The sequence below is a fragment of the Molothrus ater genome, chromosome 1, assembly GCF_012460135.2.
Source record: "Molothrus ater isolate BHLD 08-10-18 breed brown headed cowbird chromosome 1, BPBGC_Mater_1.1, whole genome shotgun sequence".
NCBI classification, from domain to species: domain Eukaryota; kingdom Metazoa; phylum Chordata; class Aves; order Passeriformes; family Icteridae; genus Molothrus; species Molothrus ater.
In genome coordinates this window covers 29,935,022-29,959,888 of record NC_050478.2, presented here as the reverse complement: position 1 = coordinate 29,959,888, position 24,867 = coordinate 29,935,022, and the positions used below count along the sequence as shown (strand labels likewise).

Below are 24,867 nucleotides of genomic sequence, written 5' to 3'. Positions count from 1 at the left end.
AACAAGGGGTAAAAGCGGACAGGCTCCTTCTCTCTGGCAGCACCGCGTGGGAAGCTGGCGGAGGACGAGAGCCTGGCACGCAGTGCCCCCCATCCCTGGGCAGGAATGGTTCGCCCCGCAGTCGGCCCCGGCAGGGCGGGGCTGCGGGCGGAAGGCCCCGTGAGGAGCGGGGTGGGGGCGGTGCCGCGGGCGGGGGCGCTTCGGGCGCCGTCCCGGGCTGATCCCGCCTTACCCTGCGCGGGGGTCGCGATGGCTCCCCCCAGGAAAGGCGACCTGAGCGCGGAGGAGAAGGACTTGCTGGCAGTGATCGCCACAGGTGAGCCCTCCCGGCCCACGCCGCTCGCGGCCCCGGGCCGCAGCTCCCACGGGCCCCGCTGGCCGTGCCCCGGGAGGGGGTTCGTGTCCCCGCACGTTGGGGGCGGCGGGTGAGGCGCCGTTAGCGGCCGCTTGCCGCGGGCTCCCCTCGCCCCCGGCCGCGCTTCTCGGGTCACGGCGCTGAGGGCCGCTGCCTTCCCGCCCCGCCTTCGGGCCGTCACCCTTCTCCCGGGCGGGGAGGGAGAGCGGCTGTTCCCGGGCGGAGCGGCGCTCCCCTCTCGGGCAGGCCCGCGACACCCGGGCAGTGCGGCGGGGGGCGCGCTGCGGTGCTGCGGGGCTGGGGAAGCTCCGCTGGGCGGGTCTAACTCTGCCAAGGAAAGCTTGTATCTTATCGGTAATGTCTGTTTATATTTGCCTAATTATTGGTGTTAATGTCCACTGCCAAAAAAAAAAAAGTTTTCTTGGGGGTAATGCAGTCTTCTAGCGTGCTGTAAGGTTTTTCCCATGTGCTATTGCCAAACAAGGGCGTCTTTGCAGACCTGTTATTCTCACATTGCTAGCACTTGAGCTTGTTTGGGGTGCACCTCTTATCCCTTATAATGTTCTATTTTACTATTCCTTTTAGTATCTTATATTGTCCTCTTAGAGAGGAGAGCAGAGGAGAGGAGAGGGCATCAATGTCTCTCTGAAGGAAGGGTGTCAAGATGATAGAGCCTGGTGCTTCTTGGTGGTGCCAAGCAACAGGACATGAGGCAAGGGGCAGAAACTGATGCACAGAAAATTCCACTTGCATAAGAGGAAGGATTTCTTTGCTGTGTAGTTGACCACACACTGGAACAGATTAACCAGGCAAGTTGTGGAGTCTCCCTCACTGGAGATACTCAAGAACTGTTCAGATGCAAGTCTGTGCCATGTGCTCTGGGCCTGCCTGAGCAGGGAGGTTGGACCAGATACCAGTCTACTGTGGTCCCTTCTAACCTGACCGTTGTGTGGTTTTGCATTCCATGTGAGTGTCATGGTTTCATCGCACTGTCTGTCACACATGCTCGTTGCCAGGGAACTTTCTGTCATTTGGGTTTCCTGGTCCAGCAATGTGAATTTCGTAACCCCCAACAAAATAGTTACCCTCCAACTGGTATTTTGAAAATCATGAGCAATGTTCATTAGTTAGAGGCAAACTACAAACACCTTGTGTTCTGTGCATTTCTATGTGTAGTTTCCAGGCAATTTGAACCCAAGAAAGTTTTACTGCAGTTTTGGTGCTTCACTCTGAGTTGTACTAAAAAGTTCACAACAACAAGTGTAGGACAGTCAGCAGTGAATTCATTGTGGACCAGAACCAGTTTGATTGACTCACTTTAATAAGAGTTTCAGACCTTGGTCTTGCAGAAACCTGTGTCTAACTTACCTGATGCTTCTGATTAGGGTGATGGGATAATTCAGGTTGGAAGAGGCCTCAGGAGGTCTCTAGGCCAACCTCCTGCTCAAAACACATCAGCTGTGAGGTCAAATGTGATCCCATCAGGCCTTGAAAACTTCCAGGAAAGAAGGCTGCACAGTGTCTCTGGGCAATCTCTTTGCCTTACTGGGTTCATAGTGAAAGTGTTTTTCCTTGTCTCCAGTCTGAAGCTTCCTTTTATTTCAGCTTCTGCCTGTTACCTCTTGGCTTCATACCATGCCACCACTATGAGGAGCCTGGCTCCAACTTTTACCTCTGGCCAATTCTAGAAGTCTGACTTCCATCAATCTAGTGTCTTGTTTGAAAATCCTTCAATGTTTTGTCATACGGAACTCTGAGTTTGTAAATGCAACTTTGCTTTTCTTGTATTAAAATTTACTTGAAGATCACCCCTTGAAGACATTCTCTTACTGATGTTTGTTCTTTGGCTGGGATATTCTTCTGAAAACTGATCCAGTTTGTAAGAAGCTTCTAACATGTTTAGAATATAGGTATGTCTGGGGAAGTAAGTTCATGGTTCCATGACTGTCAGTCAGGAGTCTTTATTAGAGTGTGTGAGATGACTCAGGTGATTGTCCTTTTTTCCTGAAATTAATGAATTAAAAGAAAAATGATAAAAGCCCATGTAGTGTAGTTAAACCACATCAAAAAGCCTTATGCAAATAAATTATTTCTAGTATTTCAATGGGATTTTTAGCCAAAACTGAAGTTGCAAGAGCTGTTTTGCTGAAACATTGCTGGATGACTTCTGAAAGAGTGAAGATAAACATGAAAATAATTAAAATAAGTGATGCAGTCCTTATTTTTATTAAGCACCTCACTGCTGAAAGAGCATTGCTGATGATTGAATCAGTAATTAGAAGTTTCTGTTAATTTGCAATAATATTCTCTAAACTCAGACTCACGGAATGTTCTTTTGTTTCTTTGTGCCTGGAGAAGCTATGTTGGCAATATCTGAATAGTCCTGCAATTGGCTTTAAATCATGTCCTTAGACCTGTGGCTTAGCCAAAAGGATTTTGGTAATGAATTAAAAAATAGTAGGACAGTAGAGTTGAAAAACAGGCGTAGCCTGTTTTTCCTGGCGCGTTGTTTTCAGACTTCAGTCTACTTATGCGTTTGGCAATTTTTAGAAATGTCAATGATCAAGCTAGCTGGGTCCTTGTCCTTTCTATCTCTATTCTCTAATAGCAAAAGCAAATTCATTCCACTTCTGTGAATGTGATACATTGCAAATTTCAAATTGAAACAGGAAAAATGATGTGAGTAAATGATGAAGCATGTTTCATTCAAACCAAAAAGTCTTTAAAGTGAGGTAATTTCTTTTTTTGAGAATGTAGACAGCTCTTTTAGACAAAAGAGGCTTCAGAAGAGATGAAAGCACAAAATGTATTAAAATGCTCAGTATCATGATACTCATTTGGAGCTGTTCATGTGCTGTTTATGTGAGTGTCTAATTTTTGTGTGCGTAGGTCAATTACTTCACAAAAAATGGATATTTACTTGTAGTTCGTGCTTTCCAACTGCTCGTTGATGTTGTGAGTTCTTGGCTTTTAGCTTCTAGAACATAACATGTTCATTCCTAAGCTTCTTCACTAAGTGCAGTTAATTTACTGGTGGTTAGTCTACATCCTAAGCAGGTACCATACAAAGATTTTGATTCTAATGAGAAATGGAAATTAGCATTTTCCTCCAGATTCTCAGTTTATTCTATTTCTCACCCCCTTTTCTCTTTGTGTCTTTTTATTTAAAGGAAACACTGAGGAGGCTGGAAGGTTGCTGGGGAGCAAGAATGTCCGTGTCAATTGCCTGGATGAGGTACTGCAAAACTGTGCAATCATTATACTGAGTTTAATAAGGAAAGTGCTAGGTGTGAAGGCCTTCCTGTTGTTAAATAACATTTTTCTAACAGCAGTTGCTATGGCCCTGAAAATCAGAGTTACTCTCAAGATATTTCCAGCATGCAGCTGAGTAAATGAACCTTTGAAGAGTTCTTACTGTTTTTTAAAGAAAGGTTAAAGATTAATGTTACTTAAAGTACTACACTGTATTTTGTCTCAAGTTCCAGCCAGAGCTTTGTCTGTAAGGTAAGATAAATGCTGCAGCAAAACACGTGGGGGTGCTCCCTGACTTCTTGTCACCTTCACAAGCAGTGAAGTCCCTCTGCTTCGTCCCTCTGTGGCAGGCACAGCACCTGTCCAGTCCCCATCCCATGCTCGGGTCTCGTGGGCATACTTGGAGGGTGAGTAGCTCGATCAGAAATGGAGGCACAGCCTTTTATACAAGTGGGTGTGGTAAACGTGTAGATTAAATCCTGAAGTGCTACCTGGAGGTGGGAGTAAGTTTGTGGAGTAAGGAACCTTATGTGATGTTCATGTTTCCTCTTATTTTTCTTTCTACAATGTTTTTTTAATGCATGCAACATTAATATGAAATGTAACATGCAAGCAAAACTAATTCCTCATCATGCATGTTAAATCTATGTGTAATTTATCAATTTAAATGTTAATCTGTGGTTGTTTTCACAGCTTTGTAATTTCATAGGTATCACTGAGAAATTCTGGGAATGTGTCTAGTTCAGCCTCTGACTCAAAGCAGCTTCAGCTCCAGGGTCAGATGAGATTGCTTTGACTTTTGACATGTCTGGCCTTGTAAATCCCTAAGGATGGAGACTGTAAAAAAAATTTCTGGACAACTTGTTCTACTCTTACTGTGATTTTGATGAAAAAGTGTTTCACTTATGTCTGAACCTCAGCTCAGGCTCAGTGTCTCTTGCCCTCCTACCACCATAACTGAAGAGTTTGTATTCTCAGTGATCTCCCTGGCAGGGAGATCATTGAGAAGACAAACTCTGGCAGGCTGCTGTTGGGTCCCACAAAAGCCATTTCTTCTCCAGGCTGTGCAAGCCCAGCTCCTGCAGCCTCTCCTCACTGCACAAGTGCTCAGGTTCCTACCGTGTAGTGGTGGTATTCCATTGATTTTGTTGCAGTTTATCCATGTCTTTATTGTACTGGAAGGCTCAAAATGGACAGGGTATATTGTAGATGTGGCCTCATAAATGCTGAATGGAGAAAAATTGCCACTTCTACTAGGTATCTTCATGGGATATTGTTAGCCTTTTTTTTCTCCCAACAGATAATTTTCTGATTGTTCTTAAGTTAAATACTAAACCTGAGTTTCTTTTGTATGACTTTCAACAAGTTTCTGTAAAACTAGTCAAGCTTTACAGTGAACTTTAGGAACCCAAGACCCAATATAAGTCTGGTTGTAAGTGTGCTTTATTGTATGGACATCAAAAGGTTTTCCTTAAGTGTAATTGCTGGTTGTGCTCAATGATGGCAGCATTGCTGCAGTATTAGTGCAACATCCAGGATTAGTGTTAAAAGGATTGTGGCTTATTCAAAAAACCGTATCTGAGTTATGCCTCAGGATACTGTTGTAGAAGAAATAGTATTAACAGTATTTACCTAAGGCTCCTATCTGACTAAATACAAATAAGGCCCATAAAACTTTATGCAATGGGCTTCTTGCAGACTCTTTGTTTACTCCCAAGAATGGTGTGTAATCATGCACATTAAACAAGAGAGGGTTCAGGTTTCCTAAATCCATCAGCTATTTTAGTGTTACAATTTTTCTTTTATAACCCATTTTTGCTCCAATGTGTTATTCTAATATCTATACGTAAGTAAGATTGTGTGAAATCCCAGTTAAACATCAGCTTAGTCTGTTGTTTGTTGTTGCCATAACTGGAGACTGCTCTCAGTGCATCAGATCTTATTTTTTTCTCTATTGCCTAAGTTGCTTATCTTGAAATTCACATTTACATTACTACTGTTACTTATTTTGTTAATGTTAAGAAGTAAGGAAGCCCTGAAGATGGAATGCTTTGCTATTAAAGTGGGAGCTCAATTCAGTTAGGAACTCATTTCCATCCTTGAGGACTTTTTTTACATGAGAGAATCCACAGAATGAGCCCAGGTTGAATGTAATTCTGTCTTCTAGCTGTGGTACAGCAAGCATGCAATCACAATTTAGTAATTTTGGGCTGAAGAATTCACAGCATCAGAAGCAGTTTGTTATATGGTGCACTTCCTAATTTAAAAAGAACCCACACATAATCTGTTCCTTTCATTTTTGGTTTGACTGTATATTCTAATTACTTGGATCCACTTTCTTATAGATTAAAAACTACTAACAATCAGCTGTCTTTTCTCTATGTACCTTTAGACAAGGACCAAGTCACATTTTAACATCTTCCAGATGCAGTGACCTTTTAAGTATCTTGCCTAAAGTTATGTTTCTGCAGCAAGTGAGCTATAATAGTGGCTCTTTTTCAAATCCTTTCCAGTTGTTTCGGCTTCTTACTTTAAAAATGTACATATGAGCTAGATGCAGTATTTCAGCATTGCTTCTGCTGTTGGTACATGTATTTAAAAATAAAAAAAAAAATTACTTTCTAAGTCTGCTTGCTTTTCCTGCCCTTGTTCCAAGACTCCCTCATACCCTTCACGTCCTGCTGTCTGCCAAGCTCTGCTGGGAGTGTCAGCACAGAGTAAGATCCCTTCACTCAAATGAGTTTCCCAGATGTCCATCTTCCAGAAGGTTGCAGATATCCAGCAGATACAGTCCTGTTTTTTCTCAGCACCCTTTCTGACCAAATCAATTGTTTTGTTGTGTCTTAATCACTGTCTTTATGAAAACAAGTGCAATGGCTTTTCTGCAAAACTGGTCTTTAACAGTTTGGCAACTTTAAAACTTCAGGGACATTTAAGTTCAGGTGTCCTCAAATATTGGAACAAATAGATGGGCTGTAGAAATGGATGTAAAATAAAATCAAATATATTTAACTTAAATGCACACTTCTTAGTCCTTTTTTAATGGAGTGGTTGATAATTTGGAAACTTAGTATTGGAGAAAGTGTTCAGAACTTTTCTTTCCCCTGAGAGCACAGAGGTTGTAAATACTGTGACTTTTTCAAGTCAGCACTTAGCTGACTTGAACTTCATCTGCAGCATGTGGCTAAAATATTTCAGATTGTTATAGAAAGGCAGGCTCGAGGAAGCACATGAGTTTTCCAACTGTGGAAGTTTCCTCTGGTCATGTTGGTAGTGAAGGTTGCAAAGGAGTATTGGACTACTATATCCCCTGTTTTCTGCAGATCAAGCCAACAGACTTGACCTGAAAAATACATCATTTTTCTCTATTTAAAATAACTGTAAGGTTGTTCATAATCTTCTTACAGAACTATCATCTGGCATTAGCAGCATTACTTTTTTCCTCTAGTTTGGTAATTCAGCTGTTCAGTTTGATAATAGATCATTTAGAAACAGACCGTTTCTCTATGCTACAGAACCAAACACCTCCTGGGAATTACAGCAGCAGCCTGCTTATTCCTGGCTGAGATGTGAGTAGCTTCACTCATAGTGAGGATGTTCAATGGAGGGTTCCTCAGGTAATCTGTCTTGCTATTCTAGTGTCAAAATCCTATGCTAGCAGAAAATGCCAGATCCTTGGCCTTTGTTGAGGAGGAAGGGTTTTGTCTTCTGATGTTTTTTACATAATACTTCAAAATACACAAACCAAAGAAAATTCCACTGCCAGTAAGAATTATCTGGTTTCAGTTCAGGTTGCTGATTAATGTAGGCTTTAACTTTTCATCACTACAGATGAACTGAAAGATCATCAGAGGAATCTAATGTGTTTACATATGTATGTGAAACCAACAGCTGAGCAGGATGACTGTAAAGGAGAACTATAGCTGCGATCAACACTTACTGAACAGTATTTCATATTCTAATTAGTCCATACTTAGCTACAGCTAAAATTATTTGTGCATGTAGCTGTTGACCTCCTTCCAAATGCTGCTTTTAGAAAATTTAAGATGTGTAAGGGCAATCTTATTCAAAAGCTTGAAGGGTGAAATTTCTAGAGGCTTTCATCCAGTGAAGAGTCAAGTTGTATTTCTAGACTAACAGCATTCAGTACAAGAGAGTTGATTTTTGAAGAGATACATCAACAAGTATTTCTGCCTTGTAGCACCTGTTCTTTTTACATCATTTTTAGCCATGTCCCAAATACTGTCTCAAGTGAAAGCCAAACCCAAAGTTATGTGTATTGTTTATAATTTTCTGTTACCTGAACCTGAAGGGTAAAATAAGACACTCTTTCTGTGTTAATGTGGGGCTACATTCCTCATTGGAGGAATGATTCCAATTCTCCAGTTCTCCCTGGAGAAGGGAGAGATGGATGCTTGAATATTGCTGGCATACAAGTGTCTACAGCAGTTTCTCAGCTAGGGTTATGACAGCCCTTTCACTTTCCTATTTTTTACTTTTCCCTCTCTATTTAAATAGCTGGTACTTGCATGTGCAATGCCTTAGTGTACCCCAGTAGCTGCTGAGGGACTGCTCCAGTGTCATCTAGCCTGTATGCCACATCTTGGCAAGGTTCCATGGTTGAGAAGAAGGGTGAAGTGAGCATGGGAACGTTGTGAGCGCGTGGATTGCACTTTTTGCTTGAGTAACCCAGGTTTATGTGGCTACTTCAGTGGGGAATTGTCATCGTGTTAGCCACAAAGCAATACATACATGATGTCTGTTCTTACACAGTATGAGTGTTTAAATGTTCACAAAATTGAGAGGTTTTGTGCCAAATATGCCATGTCACTGGAGTGGGAGATACTGTGTATTGTTTGTTTGTTTGTCCCACTTCCTGTTCCCTAGCTGTCCTGTGTTTCCCCATTCCTCTGGTTGATAAAGGTTGAGCAGGAGTTTTGTTGGAAACTTCCTAGGAGGCAGAAGGTTGCTTTTCCATTTTATTATCTTCATAAATTTGTTTTTATTCATCCTGTTCAAGCACACCTCAGCTGGATGCTGAAGAGAGATTGATCTGCTTTCTTCTTCCTTTGTGCTGGTGGTAGACTCCAACCCCTCCCTGGTTCTGGTACTCATCTGTCTGACCCTCCACTGACCCCATAGTTTGTTGTTTGGGTTTTTTTTAGTCAATTGACTTCCCCACCATGGCAGCAGTTCTTGGAATCCCATTCCTCAGTCTGCTTTTGGGCTATTTTCAGCATGAGGAACTGGGAAGGATGGTCTGTAATGGCCAGGCTGGCTAAGCCCTGTTGTGCCAGGGAGGCCTTGTTGGTGAGCTGGAGAACCCAGTCAAGAGAAGTGCCAGGTAGTTTTTAGAGGCACTAAAAATGCCTCTAAAAATGCCTCTCCAGCAAACTCTATTCCTCATGAATGACGAGACATACGGGAAATACTTGCAGCCCTGCAGAAGAGAAGTTACCATGTAACATACCTACAAAAAAAAGAAAGCTGGGAAGGATTTACTTTTGTCCTGGGGAGCAAGTTTGATTTTTTTGGTCAGAAGAATGTTGCATGGTACAGCTAGAAAAAGGATCCTTCATCTGATGTTTCATAGTGGAAAAAAAATTTGTCTCATCTGTATGCTTAATAAACCATCTGCAAGTTTTGTCTTTTAAGTACATTGTATTGACAATCCAAATGTCATCTGTGAGAAAACAGACTTGCTGGACCTGTCTTTGACATTCAGGCTGAGAAAAGTATTTGCAGTCAATCCAGTTTCAGTGTAGGGACATAATACAGGATACCCAGCATTTCCAGATAAATTTGTGTCTTGCCTGACCCTCTTTTGTTTGCTGTGAATGTGAAAAACTGATATTAATGTGACTTCAAATCCAATTTTATAGCAACCATTCACATATTTTCTGCCTGATATGTTTTTTTGATCCGCACCACGGCCTGACACTTCCAAAATTAAATCAAAGGATTTTAAAAAACAGTTTTCTGAGAGGAGAGGATAAGACAATCGCAGTTCTTTACTTTGTCATATAATCTTCAGATCTCAATTGAAACAACTGACTTTCAAGATATAACCAAACTAAAAAGTCATTGTTTTTTAAAAATCTTTCCCCCATCAAAAACTGTGCTGTGTTTATATTCTCTTACTGCAGTACCTTTCTCTGCTGCTAAAGGAGACAAATCCTCACTGTGACTTCAGACTGGGTTTGGCCTGTAAAGTTGCTTTTGATATAACATTATGAAATGTAATATAATAAAATATATTATATAGTAGGACAGAAAGTCTTTATTCAAGATTTGAGACACCCCCAAATGAAATCTAGCAAAAGCAGTCTGTTTCATATTCATGAAGGGATCTCTTTAGGTATTTTGGATCTTCAATGTCAGTTTATATTGCAGTTTACAAAAATTTGTGGGTTACTACAATATAATGCATCAAGTAAGCACTTTCTGTTATTTTCAGTTAGAATGGAGAGTAATGAAACTGTAATACCGTAAAATTATTATACTTTTAACTTTTCCAATTTCCCTCACCTTCAGATTTTTTTTGAAAATTATACTGGTAAATTAAACTTACTTGGGTTTCACTCAGTCATAAATTGAAACAAGAAATACATTAAGGCTCAAACTGACAATTACATTGTTTCAGAGTATCACATTACCATGCATTTACAGAGCTGCAGTAATGTTGTACATGAATGTATTCAAGCCCACAGCCTTGATTGGCAAATAAAGGAACAGAATACCTTTTTGATTTTCTTGAGGGACAGACTAAAGCACTCTCCCTGGTATGCAGTGTTGGAGAGTGTTCTTGGACAGTTGAAGTGTCTTGGCTGATAACATGAATCCTGTCCTGATGTTAAGTGAAAACAAACAGCATATTGGAAAAAGCATATAATATTCTGAAAATGGAATATCATGCAGTGTAAGAATTCCGTGTATCTCGGGCTGTTGTTTGAGACCAGTCTGGCTAGCTCCGGACTCTGGCTCACATGGTCTTACATGGACTCCACGTGGGGACGAGTGTCCTGTTCATTGGCTTGGGAATGGACACTTTCGGCTCTGGTGCCCACCCAGGTGTAAAGGAGGGTGTGACATTCCTGCAGTGGACTTTTATACCTGAGGGGATGGCGGTGGGGAAAGAGGACCGCAGCCAATGGGGTACCATTGAGGAGGGGCAAGGGGAGGGGCAACCAGGGGCCAGACCACCAGGGGGTACAGCAGGGGGGTGCATGAGGGAAAGACCATGTGATGAGAGAGGGGAAATAACAATCAACGTGACATAACATACTCAGTACAAATTTCCAATCACCCAGTGCAAAACAACAACTAAATAAACTATTTAGTGCAGTACAACAATGCAGTTTTATCAACCAGCAGCATGCTTCTCCCTGCCCTTGAAGAGAGAGAGCCTGCACTAACAGTTCACCCTAGTTCTGAAAATTTCCTCTGGTTTGCCCAGCTTTACCTTTATAATCCCACCTCAGTCCTCCCATGCTGAAGTGAATCCTTTTTGTACTGGGGCAGTTGATCAAACCAGCCAGGTTTGTCAAAGTCTGACAAGAGCTGTGTGTCCTTATGAGGGCTGTCAGAGCTCTGGCTGATCATGGACACAGTGCCCAAAGGGTGGAGAAGTGAGAGAGAGGTGGATGGCAAAACTATCAGTAATCATGACTAAAAATGAGCAAGATGGGTTTCAGAGACTGAAAATCTTTGTAATGTTTAAAACAACAAGAGCCTATTTCTAATTTTCTTGCTGCTTATCATATAAGCCACAGCAGGGGAGAAAAGAGTAACATAGGAATCTAAGAAATTTTCTAAACCAAGCTTTTCCAACTAGCAGAAACATTAGCTGTCTTCAACACTAATGTCTTTCATAAAAGAACAATGATAAATTGACTGTAAATGGTTTTCATTTGTTAAACCATGCTCTGTTTTCAAATCTATAGCACACCATCATAAGAAAACTGACATGGAAATCTACTGCATGTTAGTAACCATATTTTTTCACGAAGATTTTGTGAAGGTTTTTGTAAATAAAATACTATGTGAGGCTTTGGTAGTTATATTGAATATGTATGGCCAAGTAAAAATGATCAGTGGTATGAAGATCAAGAAATGTAACATTCTTTTTTGTGTGCTACTTGCTTCTCCTTCCTTTTACCAGCATGGCATGACCCCTCTGATGCATGCAGCCTACAAAGGGAAGGTGGACATGTGCAGGTTGCTGTTGAGACACGGAGCTGATGTAAACTGCAATGAACATGAGCATGGATACACCGCCTTGATGTTTGCTGGACTTTCAGGTAACTTTGCAGGACTTCTTACTAGACTCAGATCACTGATTTTTATGACATCAATGGGTATAATTTGCCATAACTTAATAATTTAGAGGTGTTGACATGCTTTTATTATTCAGGTTTGCTGTTATTTATATGAACCATGCAGCTACATCATGTTCAGTAAAACCCTGTGGGCAATGCAACAGGAGAGCCTCTGTTCAGACTCATATAAAAATTTGTTTTGTTCAGCATCTTGAGGCATACAGTCTACTTGTCCTGTACCTACTTTGTCCTGTTTGTATGAGATCTTAGCATTCACTTTCCTGGGACAGTTTTCTTGTGCAGCGGGATACATTTTGTTTACTTAGACTGTGTTACACTGAAAATGATGCTGCACCAGTAGCTTTTGGTAATATATAAGACTTCTCAATCCAGTATTTTCAAAATTTTGTCTTTCTCCTACGTTATTTTTCCAACTGTTGTGTGGGCTTTTAAAAATGTATTTAGTAAATTTTAAAACCATGTTTTCCCAAAATAATTTTCACTCTCCTCTTACATTATTATTTTTCTCATGGGCATGTTTATAGCTGTATATATCTTCTCCTGTCTCAAGTGGTGGTTTGCAGTTTTCCTCTTGCTATTCTTTTCCCCTGATGGCTGGTATAGTAATTTTCTTGAGTGAGAAAAAGACACTACATTAAAACATTGTTCCTTTTGGAGAAAATATTTGATTTGGGAATATTAGGTTATTTTAAGTATATTCTTTACTAGGCCACTTACATCTTAGCAAAAATGAGATTCTAGGGGAGTCAGGGTTCTTAGCAGGTAGAGTTTATATTAAAAAAAGGCTTATGTGCGTGCATGAACCTTAACTAACTAGATCATCTGATTGTTTTTCAGCTACAACTTCGGTAAAAAGATTTGTGAAATTCCTGTGTTCTGTGGTACTGAGCAATATCACAGCTGCAGCAGATAGATGAGGACAAACTTTTAAGAGGCTGTTAAATGACTGCAATTTTATAGAAAATGCTGTATTTTTACCATTTTCTCACAGCTGAGCTTTTAGCCTGTCATCCTGGGTGTGAAAGCTTCTAAATGTTGACTTTAGAGTCTGTTATTTGTGAGCACAAAAGGTACATGAGCACTACTGACGCAGTGACTTTGTTTTTAAACATTCATTTTCATCCACCATGCCCTTTTTGTATTCACTTTTCTGTACTTAGCATCTGCAGAAAAATGGATAAAGTAAGAATACCTTTGAAAGCAGGACCAGCAGGAGTGGTGACAAGTGTCCTTTTTTAGTCTCTGAAGGGCACCAATTAAGTCATCTAATCTTCCCATCAAATTTTAGCTCCATTTTACTTGGTATTTAGCCCAGTCTGAACACCCAGTTCCCACTGTGGAGAAAGGAACAATCTGTTCTGTTCACTGTGTTCCTGCTACATCATAGTCCTGAATGTGTTTTTCTTCTTAGAATAGCAAATGTAGTTGAACTGTTAAACTAGATTAGTAGAATTTCCTTCTATACTGCTGTGCTGAGGGATCAACCTCTAGTGGAGCTACATGAGTAGGACTCCCATAAGCTCCACAGGAAGCTGAATGTGCATTACAGAGAGCAGAGTTACACTTGCTGGAACTCTAAATAAGCACATGCCTTTCTCTTAATTCATGCTTAAAATAATGACATTAAGAGCATTCATTTTCTCAGTGTTGTTCCTGGTCTTCAAGAAATTCAGTACATCTTTTTCTGAAGCATAGAGAATTACAAGTTCTGATTTGTCCTTGCTCATTCCCCATATTTTTCCTGCAAATTCAGGAAACAAAGAAATCACCTGGATGATGTTAGAGGCTGGAGCAGAAACTGATGTTGTCAACTCTGTGGGAAGGACAGCTGCTCAGATGGCTGCTTTTGTGGGTAAGATGAAAATTATTATCATTTTCTAAACTCCTAAAGAAGTGAAGTGTTAGAGTCTGATGCTTCTTCTTGGAGAAACATTATTTAATGACTTATTCTGAACTGACATGTTGTTGAGCTTTATTTTCCACATCTCATCATGTAAGAGTCAATTTGTGTCCTATTCCCATGTTTGATTTCCTAAAAACACAGATGATCTTACCTGTGAGAACAGGTGCTACACAAGTGTGTAAGTTTTTGTAATGTCACTGCTTTGGAAATAGTAAGAGGAAGCTGGTTGCACTGGAGGGATCCAAAGTGCAGCACCAAGTGCTCACTGGAGCTTCTCTTGTGGGAAAGGACGACTGTAGTGCCAGGAGTTAGGAGCTCAGCTGAGCTTTGCAGCTGTGTGCTGGCAGCATGCCACCCCCTGCCCTTCTCCCTGGCTTCTGGGAGAGGGAGAAAGTCTTGGAACCTCTTCTGAGGCAGTCACTACTTACTGACCTGGACTTCACTGGAATAAGAGAAAGATTTATCATTCCAGCATGTGAAATAATCCCTGGCAAAACATGCAATAGGCTTTTTTGCTGTTGTTTTTTCTCTTTTTTTTTGTCTTTTTTTTGTTTGTTTTTATAAGCCCTTTTCAATTTTTTTACCCTCCTTGACCATACTAGGTTTCTGGCATAATGTCCTGCTTTTCTCTAGCAGCGAGAATTGATAAAATATTATGAGGTTAAGTGGAGTTATTTTCAATGGCACAGCTATTGCTTCCCAAAAGTGAGGACCTGTATTTTCTTTCAAACACAACCTTCTCATGGTGTTTGAATGCCTGAGAATTCCCTTTCAAGTCCTTTTGGTGTTCTGAATTCAAGGCTACCTTGCCATTTAGATTTACTTCCTTGAATAGTGATTTAGTGCTGTTTCAGTTTCCATTATCTTATTCTGCTGTTTTAAAGAAGAAAAGACTGACATTGCTCACTTGAGGTTCAAGCAGCCAAACCTTAACTATTCATTTAAGTATCAGAGAAATCTATTCCTATTAATTATCCTTTGGGCTTGGAGAGTCTTTCCCATGTGATGCTGTATGGAGTGAATGGGGAATATTATCTCCAATATAATTTTTGAGAATTCTTGTTAAAATCTCATCACATCACCAAGGTAGCATAAATATTTTCAGGCATACTGAGATACACTGCTCTGTAGAAGTCTGGAATCTATTCCTGATCCTTTTTTATTCTTTGTCCAATCAACATTAATTCATCTGCCTGTGTGTGGGAAGTGAGGATACTTCTTCCCTTGTCATTTGTCTTACACTGTGCTCTATTAGCTCAGAACTGTCTCTTCTAAAACAGTGGAGGATTTTAAATGTTGGAATTTGATTGGCTGTGTCTTCTGCTGATTATAGGATTAGTGCCAAGACAAATCAATCAATTTAAAGAATGTGGTCCTGAACTAGAAAAGATAAGTTTTACTTTCCTTTTAGTCAAGTAATCCATTGTATTGTCAGATGTAGAAAACAAGAAGAGGGTATAACTTTTCTTATCCTGTTACTTTCATTACAGTCCTTTTATTTTTTGTAAACTTTAAACCTCTTCTGTTCTTATAACTTCTCCCACCTTAGGTTAATACAGTAATACCTGCTTGCAGGTCTGAAAGCTTATGAATCTCAATGCAAATGTCATTAATTTCAAAAGTACAAAGTGGAAAAATCTTATCCTGAAAAATTATAGCACCAATATGAGACTACTAGTATAGTATAATTTGGGGAGAAATTACTGTTCTCCTAGTTGTGGCTTACCAGGGAAAGAGAATGCAGGAAGTGGACAGGATCTCCAAAATTAATTTTCATGAGGGCTTTCCCTGCTGGGAGTCACTTAGTTAATAACACTTACTGAAGGTTAGAGCTACACACAAGAGAATGACAAGAGTTGCCTCTTTGCAGTGCAAAATATATCATGCAGAGCTCCTTTGCATGTGGGTAATTCTCACTTGTTTTGCTTATATTACATTTGGGTTTAGGTGTTTTTGGTTTTTTTTTTCCTTGTTATTATTTCACTGGTGATTTTTTTTCTTGTGTGCCTTTAGGTCAACATGATTGTGTGACTGTCATCAACAACTTCTTTCCACGTGAAAGGCTGGACTACTACACTAAACCACAAGGCTTAGACAAAGAACCAAAACTGCCAGTAAAGTTAGCTGGGCCTCTGCATAAAATTATTACTACTACCAACATGCATCCTGTTAAGGTGGAGTAATATGTAAATTGTATGTATTTGTTGGTGTGGGAGCAGTTTATTTGCGTCAGAAAGCCTTCTGCTCTTCTGCAAGTTCAGCTGAGATCAAAAGCATTATCTGCTAATTCAACTACTTCTGAAAATGAGGAATAAGCAGGCTCAATGTTTAGATGTGATTAAAAAATTATTTCAGTGTTTGTATACACCAGAATCTTGAACTAACACCTTTGATTGGAGAGATTCTTACTTCTTATATCAGTAACCATAAATAGCTGTCTTTTTTGCCTTTATTACTCAGCCCCACTTGAAGTGGAAACATACAACAATTTCCTATCTTAACAAAATCTCATTGTTCTCTCAGTGCTTTTCTCAGCACATATCTTCTTACCTTCATCACTGGTTTGCCACAGTAACATCTAGCACTGCTGCTGTTTCTGAAAGTATGTGCAAGAGAATGTTTATTTTACTTCCCAGGACATTGCTGACAATAATGTCTTTTATGGTTTGCTCCTCCAGTGTAGTTCAGAGAAATGAATACACCTAAATTCAAAAACAAATTCCTTGGGCTTGCCAATCAAAGGCCAGCATTTGTTAACAGTTTCCAGCCAGGTATCTACAATACACAGAGACAGTAGTGCACCAGTGGCAGCTAATTGAGTGAGTAGAGCATACAGTTTCCTCTTAGACTATTTTATCCAGTGCTTTACTAGGCTAGAGGAAGTACTCCACAATTATGTGAGGTGATGTGTTCTGTGAAACTGCTTACATCATACAAGTCCTTAAACCATACAAGACTGTAGTGTTCAAAAGGAAGGAGATTTTAGGATAGTGTGTGTAGTTTCTATAACTTTCTTTAGAAGTAATTTTGATTCTTCAGGTTCTTATTCAAAAAAAACAAAACAAAACAAACTTGACATTTTTAATACCAGTCTTAGTTGTAAATGTTTTCTTATATGAGAACCATGAATACAATATGTTGAATAAGAATGGTAAATAATGACTAGGAAAAGAAAGGGAAGACTGCATAAGAAAGAAGTAGAAGAATATTAGAAACTCCACTGAAATTTAGCTACAATGAGCTATATAAGCTTTAATACCAATGCACAAGTCTTAACTGGATTACATTTTCTTCAATCTCTAGATTGTGTTGCTCGTGAAAGAGAACCCTCTGTTGGCCGAAGTAGAAGCACTGCAGAAATGTTACAGGGTTCTGGATCTCATTTGTGAGAAATGCATGAAGCAGAAAGACATGAATGAAGTTCTTGCTATGAAAATGCACTATATCAGTTGCATCTTCCAGAAATGTATCACATTTTTAAAAGAGAGAGAGGATAAACTAGATGGGTTTATCAAAAGGTGAGTATTTCTACAGAGAGGTCTCAAAGCACATGTATGCCCTGGTGTTACAGATACTAGGAAAAAGACAACTGAAGGAATAGATTGGAATGGTTTTGGATAAAGGCTATGGCAAATAACTTGTTAAGTGATCCCAGCTGCATTTACTTCAGGGTGGCACTGTCTCCCTTTTTTCTGTGTCTGAAGTGACACTGTCCTTTCCTGGGTAGAAAGTAAACATTCCTGGAATTTCAGTTCTGCTTTAACTGGTTAGAACTTGGCATTTACATATGCACCATGATGCAGCAGACAGCAATGTGTGATAGAAAAAAGGGGAGTGATAGGCTTGAAAAAAAGAACTTCTCAGTGTCCATCTGGGAACATTTCTTGTGCCCTTTTGCTCTCCAGCAGTCATGCAGGTTGAGATTTTTTTTTCAAAAACACCTAAAGAAGTGAGAACTGCAAATCCCACAGACTCTGGAGGAAACTTATCCTCTTAAATAACTTAGACAGATCTTCAAAATCTACTGAGTTACAAACCAGCTGCCTGATCGTACATGTCAAAGTGAGCTGAATTTTAGAAGGACTACATTCCCCATACACCACTGTGGATTTTTACTGAAATCTTCTGTGAGACTGAAAATAAATTATGAAGTCAGCTTTCACATACTGAGATTGAATAGTTATCAGTGATCTATATAAAAAAACAGTAGCTAAAGAGGTGTAAGGACTATAACATGTTACTATAATAAAGTGGAATTTGTGTTTTAAGGTATTGTTCATTTATCAGTGTTTATTATTACAACGATCATTTTTAAACAGCACAAAGCATTTTGATATTTTAATCAGATGTAGATAGTAGATAGTATACTTATAGATTATTATTTTTCTCTGTGGCTGAATTGGTAAGTCCTGCTTTCAGAGCATTTATATATTATGTATTTAATAATAATTGTGCATTAGAATAAAAACACTTCCATTTGCATTTTAGCATATGAACTTAACATATGAAGTTGCCAAATTATTATGAATTCTTCTCTATAATCTGAAAGGGGACAGAGTATAGTATGGTATATGTGTTTGTTCTTGAATATTTACCATGTGATTTCTGATTTTACATGCATTTTAAAAAATTTAGTCTCTTGAAAGGGAGAGAGAAAGATGGTTTCCCTGTGTATCAAGAGAAGCTAATTCGAGAAAGTATCCGGAAGTTTCCTTACTGTGAAGCCACGTTGCTCCAGCAGCTTGTGAGAAGTATTGCTCCTGTTGAAATAGTAAGTTTTTCCTGTCAAGAAAATCCTTTCTCAGTAACTTACATAGTAAATCCAGATTGAGACATCTTTCTGTCCTCAGCTTCTGCAACATATTACAACCCTGCAATGCTTAAGCAAAGGGTTTGATGTCCTAAACACTCTGGAGCTGGATTTTACATATTGCAGGAATATGCTCTAAAGTACTTCAACTAGTATTCTTTTCATGTGCCCATAACAAATGCTTAAACACCTCCGCTTTTAAAGAAAACTGATGCAATTTTATCTTGTCTCTGAGCTTTCTTTTCCTCCTCTGGTATGTCTGTTCAGTTTTTCTATGCCAGTTTACTTATTGAAATGGTAGATTCAGATGAAAATGAACCTTAATTTGCACTCTGTTTTCACAATGTCTAAATTCAATTTAAGATTGAATAATTTCCTAGATCTAATGCATTCATTTGTTCTGTTGTACACAAGAAGTTGGTAATATATGACAGTAGAAAAAGGAGAAACGTTCAATGGGGTTCCTTTTATCACAGAGAGGGAGAGCCAAGATGATGCAATGTACAGCAAAATATATATCTAAATTAGGAAATCAAAATTACAAGTTAAAAATCTAACCTCAGTTGTCCTCTTAGGTCTTTGCTAGCACACTCTTCATTTTAGGACTATTTATTGCTTCATAATAAATTTTACACAAGAGTGGCTGTTCTTTTTTAAGCATGTTCCCTCTGGTCTCTGAGAGCGAGATGTTGTTCGCACAAGCACTGGGGAATTGGAACAATCTTGTGACGTGTTTGGATTATTCAGAGCCAATTAAAAATAGCCTCCATCTTAAGTGGCTCCAGGTCTGCTAAAATGTCCTGAGGCTTAGTGCAATCTCTACTGTTTGCCTCAGCCAGGAAGATAAACACAGTGTGAAAACATAAGCCATTGTGATGCATTACAACCTGCTTTAGAGTAAACATTTTCTTTCCTGTTGCTTTTTTCTTGGGGGAGGCTGCAGTCTTCCATACCTTTAAAGCAATGATGATTTATTCCATTGGATTTCTGTCCATTATGCAGAGCTGGAAAGGAGGACATACTATAATTTTTATTTATGTGGAAGCCTTTGACCTTTGTCATTGCACAGTTACTTGGATTCAGTCTGGGCATCTCAGTGTTGTCATAGTAGTTATGATTGTGCATATTCCATCGTAGTCTGACAGTTCAAGGAATTACTTAGAGCCAGAACAACTTGGCGCTTTTTATTCAAATATTTACATCATTGCCCAAAAGAATAGTTTTAGTGTATGGTTACCTAAACTTTACTGCTTGCATTGCATGGGAAGGATGCTGCAAATAACATCTAAATAGTAATATGCAAATAATTGAAAATTTCAAGTTCTGACCATTTGGTCTGTAGCACCTGTGTGCACTGAGCACAACAGTGACAAATGAAACATTTATTTTGTGTGCCAGCACAGAGACTGAGCTGCAAAAATCTGCTGCATAGGATCTACAGATGTAAAGAATGTGGAGTTTATTAATGACTTACAGAAGAAATACTACAGAAGCTGATGGCTTACCTTAACTTCATGTACAAAAGTTTATCTAAAGACAAATATTAAGTTGTACATGTTAGTTGAAGTTCTGTGATTTGGTTTTATGTTTTTAACTGCTGCAGCAGCTTCAGTGAAACTGACACTTGTGTTCATCATTTCTGGTCTTCCCTTGCACGTCTCTCTCTGCACCAGTGCTGGCTTTTAATCTCATTTCCACTCTTGTCTTTCAGGGCTCTGACCCCACAGCTTTTTCTGTGCTTACACAAGCGATTACTGGCCAAGTGGGTTTTGTGGATGCTGAATTCTGTACAACCTGTGGGGGAAAGGGAGCAGACAAAAGATGCTCAGTATGCAAAATGGTAAGAATAAAAAAAAAATAGTTGCACTGAGGTGCTGAGGATTTTGTATGCTTCTCTATTCACTGTGTGTGTAGAGTTAGGAAGAATGACATGCATGCCTGCACTGAAGACATTCAGGCCATCTACTTCTGGGAAAGATGCCTGAAATTCACAATTACAAAGGAGTACTTGGATTTCCAAGCGTGTATGCTTAAGAATGAAGAAAGAGCAAAAATTCTCTATGTTTAGAGTTAATAAAAAACTGCTCTTTATAGATTCTTATATAGGTTAGAGCCACTCCATATAACCTTAAAAATTGCTTAAAAATAACATTAAGTACTATACATAGACTTGCTGCACTAAGAAATGCGAAGAAATTCTTTTCATACATGAAAATTAATTGGTAACTCTGGTAACTTTCAGGTGATGTACTGTGACCAGAACTGCCAGAAAATACACTGGTTTACCCACAAAAAGGTCTGCAAGATCTTGAAGGAAATTCATGAGAAACAAGAACTAGAGGCTGCCAAAGAGAAAAGGAAACAAGAAAAGAAGCAAAAGAAAGGTTAGGATCTGTTGTTCCCTTGCTGAAACTAATGCTATGTTAACTGCATCACAAAGAGCAATTTAACAGGTCTTAAAACTGTAACAGCTGAGGTTGGGAGAAAAATCTTCGATGAAACATAACAGCAAAGCTGAGTTTGTTGGGATTCTGGCCTTTAAATTTACAAATGCTGTATGCTTTCCAAATGTGGCTTTTAATGATGCAGTTACACAGATTTCTACAATGGAAGCCTTTTGATTTACACTGCACTGTTTCAAAATCCAGATCTTTAAATCAAGCTAGTGCAGAACTTTAATGCTACTCTATGTTTTGTTGGAGGTGTTAAGACAAGTTGGAAAATAAGCAAGCAGCCTGCTCCTTCCAGTTGCAAAGGTTAACATAGGTGTTAAATCTCCCATTAAACTTCTCTTCATAATCACAGTATCAAGTTAATTGTGTTGTGTGCTTCGAATGTGAGGAAAGCAAGCATTAGTCTTTAAACTGCTCATGGTGGTTTTCTCCCTTCGAAAAACAAGTAATTAAAACATAATAACCTAATAAACACTGTATTGCCCCTTCCCATGTTTCTCCAAGTGAAATAATAGGATAGTAGGGGATGAAATCACTTTTTCTCTTTTACCACTTACTGGATTTCCCTTCCTTTGTTTTAAGGATTGTAGAAGTGCACTGCACAAATCATGTTGCCTTACAATGGTAATGTTGTTCACTTCAGCTGTACTCAGAATAGCAGGATATAAATCAGTAATAAATCAGTAATAATTAAAGTTTTCAACAGTTTCCTCTGTTGATCCTGTTATGAGAGCTGCTGTTGCATGAGATCAGGATGACTGTGGAAATTGGAGGCAAGGATATTAGAAATCCCTGGATATATTGCATACCAGTACAACAGAACATAATGGGCTGTGAGCAGTGATGCCTCACGGGCTGTCCTTTTCAGAGGGAGGGGCAGGATCTCGGTGGATGGCTCTTCTCCCTTCCTGCCTAAAAAGGGAAGCTAACATTTTTTGTTATGTTTCTCCTCCATTATCTACATGTTAATCTTCATTAACTGATTCAAGTAGACAGCCAGCACATTATAGACCTTATCCAATTATGCACTGTTAGTAAGACACTGAAGTCATCTGAACTTCAGGTCACCTTATGAATGGTATAGTATCAGAGCATTTCATATCAACAGCAGTTTTATTTCAGAAAGTTAGTAATACCCCCTACAAATCCTGTACATCAGGAAAGTAATAATCAAAAAAAAAAAAACAAATGCAACAGCTGCAACTTTAAGTGTTTCTGCTGTACAGGGGTGAGTGTCAAGAAAGTCCCCATTTCAGCCTGTGCTGAAGGCTTTTAGCTCACTGCCATGTAAGACCTTGGCAGGGCTGTGGCCAGCTGACTGTGACTGTTCTTGGCTGGCTATCAATCACAACAGAGAACAATAAACCAAGATATAACTACTTCTCCCAATTAGGCTTTCCTCTCCTTCTTTTCAGAAGTCCTAACATGCAAGCCCTACTTAGTAGAATCAGGTGAAAAAAGTTATTTAACACTTATTTTGTTTTCTCAGAAAACATTGCTTAAAGCGTAAAGGTGCAATAGCTTATTCTGTTCCACGCAGTCAAGTTATGAATTTTAGGATGACTCATTTCAACCAAAGTTCATTGTTTTTAAGCACATAATTTCTTCAGTCTGTTTTATGCAGAAATGCTTCCTATGTAGTCATGCCCATGTCTTTTTGATTTAAAACAAACCCCACTTGTACTCGATGTTTAACTGCTTTCCAGCCATTCTTTGAAAAGCTGGTTATAGGAATAGTGTCAATAAAGCATGTTTGAATTGAAAGTTGAAAGAATATAGTATCCTACTTTGCTCCTCTCTATAATAAAAAAAAAAAGTAGTCTGGCAAAAATGGAAGATAAATTAATGAGAGCTTTGTATAGGGCCAGTTCCAGAGTAACCTTCTACCAACTTAAGCAAAGCTTTAGTGCTTTGGGTTTTTTCATTGAAGATTTTCTAATTAAATCACTTCTGTAATTGATACAAAGTATCCTAGTATTATTGTTTTTCAATAAACAATAAAAATGTTTGCTTTTAAAGGAGTTCAGTGTTTATTAATTGTGTGATTTCTCTTTTGTTCAGATGAAATGCAACTAGTAGAGGGTAGTTCTACAAGTGAACAACAGTCAGATCCCGGTCCAGATCCTACAAAAAACGTGGATCCAAATCATCCTACTGATGGAACAGAAGAACCTGAATTGACCAAAGAGATGGAGGCACTAGCCCTGCAGCCTGAAAGTCCACTGGAGAGTGAAACTGCCTTAGATGACATTGATCTTCAAAAAATTCAAGATTCTGAGGAGTAAGAAGAGGGTAGGAAGGGACTGAGAGTTCTCAAGGGTACTAAAGAATTTTTTATGCTGACCATATCTGAGTTCTTGGAGCATGGCTTATGCAAGACTTCTTTTAAAAGACAGAATGTCTCTGTTCATCAAGAGATAGAATACTAGCTACTTTGTCCATAAATACTCCAAGTTTTGTTGCAAATTGTCAAGATAGGTATTTATTATCTGCTAAAAATTAGTGGCATAGATCCATCTGTATGTATACCAACAATAAGCCTAGTGAAACTCTTGAGTTTCTGTGGTTAATGAGCCACATAGTGAAAAATGAGCAGCATTTGATTTGGATTATTCATGTTTTCCAAACTTAAAACTTACTTTAATTGTAATTCAAAATTTTTTTTCTGCAAGTTCATAGACATGTAGTTAAAAGCACTGGAAGGCAAATTATTAAATTGCTTTTTTTCCAGCACTTTATGAAGCTTTATCTGAAGGAATTCAGTAGCAATTAAGTTTCTGAAGATACTCATCTGAATTCTCAGTTTTTCATGACATTACTGTAAATATTTTTGACTAGTGAGAGCACAAAAATAATGTTTATTTTGTGGCAATTGTAGTAAATGAAACTGCTGTTCCAGGTCTCTCAAGCTGATGGTGGAATGTGTATTTCACTATTGGTTTGGTCAGAAATATTCCAAAGTCTAATGAAGGGAAGATCAGAATGACTCAAAATATTTTGACTGACAGGAATAATGCATTCTAAATTTTTCAGGTAAAGATGCCTTAGAGCACAGTGGGATGTTGCTTGTGAATTGTTTCATAAACAAAAAATGCTAAGTATTTTTCATGCTGAACTGGTCACAGTGAATTAGATGAGAAAATTCATGCGTGCATTGAAACAACTGGGATTTCACTTCGGCTTTCAGCTAAATACCAGATCTAGAAAATAGCTCCCCTCAACTTTGTTTTTCACTCAGATTTACTTCTGTGTCTCATGAAATCAGTGGGAATGCCACAACTGAAAATATCACTTGCTGCATAAGGATGGCAAAATTGGAGACTGTCTTACTGTCAGCTGAATCAGTGGTGTTTTAAAAATAGCAGTATTCTTCTAATTAGAGGAGTAAGGACCATCCTCAAAACAGAGAAAACACTCTTAATTTTTTACTATTTAATATGTTTAAAGTTTTTGTTTAATATTCTCAAAACTGTAAGAGTGAGGATACATAAATCCACCTTTGCAGGGAATGTACTTGTGTTTTAATTTCAAGGATTAGTAGATTGTGATGAATAAAGGGAATTTTTTTAAAAGAAAGGGGCTATGTGGCAATTATGTTTCCTGTGTCTGTAACATGGTGACATTCTCATGTGACATGCAGGGGACTCCTGTAGCTTGAGTATACAAATTTAACTTCTGGACAACTGGCAGGCAAGAAAAGCCTGACTGGAACTCAGATCTGTAGTCATGCTGTAGTCACCCTCCACTCTGAGGTC

The 24,867-nt window shown here is 38.9% G+C and overlaps 1 protein-coding gene across 1 annotated transcript; it reads left to right on the top strand.

The window, feature by feature from the left end:
• Window positions 1–90: 90 nt before the first annotated feature.
• On the top strand, window positions 91–24,688 carry ANKMY2 (ankyrin repeat and MYND domain containing 2). Its single transcript, XM_036406134.2, has 10 exons — window positions 91–316; window positions 3,526–3,590; window positions 11,769–11,907; window positions 13,700–13,798; window positions 15,863–16,023; window positions 17,153–17,367; window positions 18,485–18,620; window positions 20,371–20,499; window positions 20,902–21,043; window positions 23,174–24,688. Exons 1-10 carry the CDS (start codon window positions 106–108, stop codon window positions 23,395–23,397), a joined length of 1,521 nt encoding a protein of 506 aa, XP_036262027.1. The 5' UTR covers window positions 91–105; the 3' UTR covers window positions 23,398–24,688.
• The last annotated feature ends 179 nt before the right edge of the window (window positions 24,689–24,867 follow it).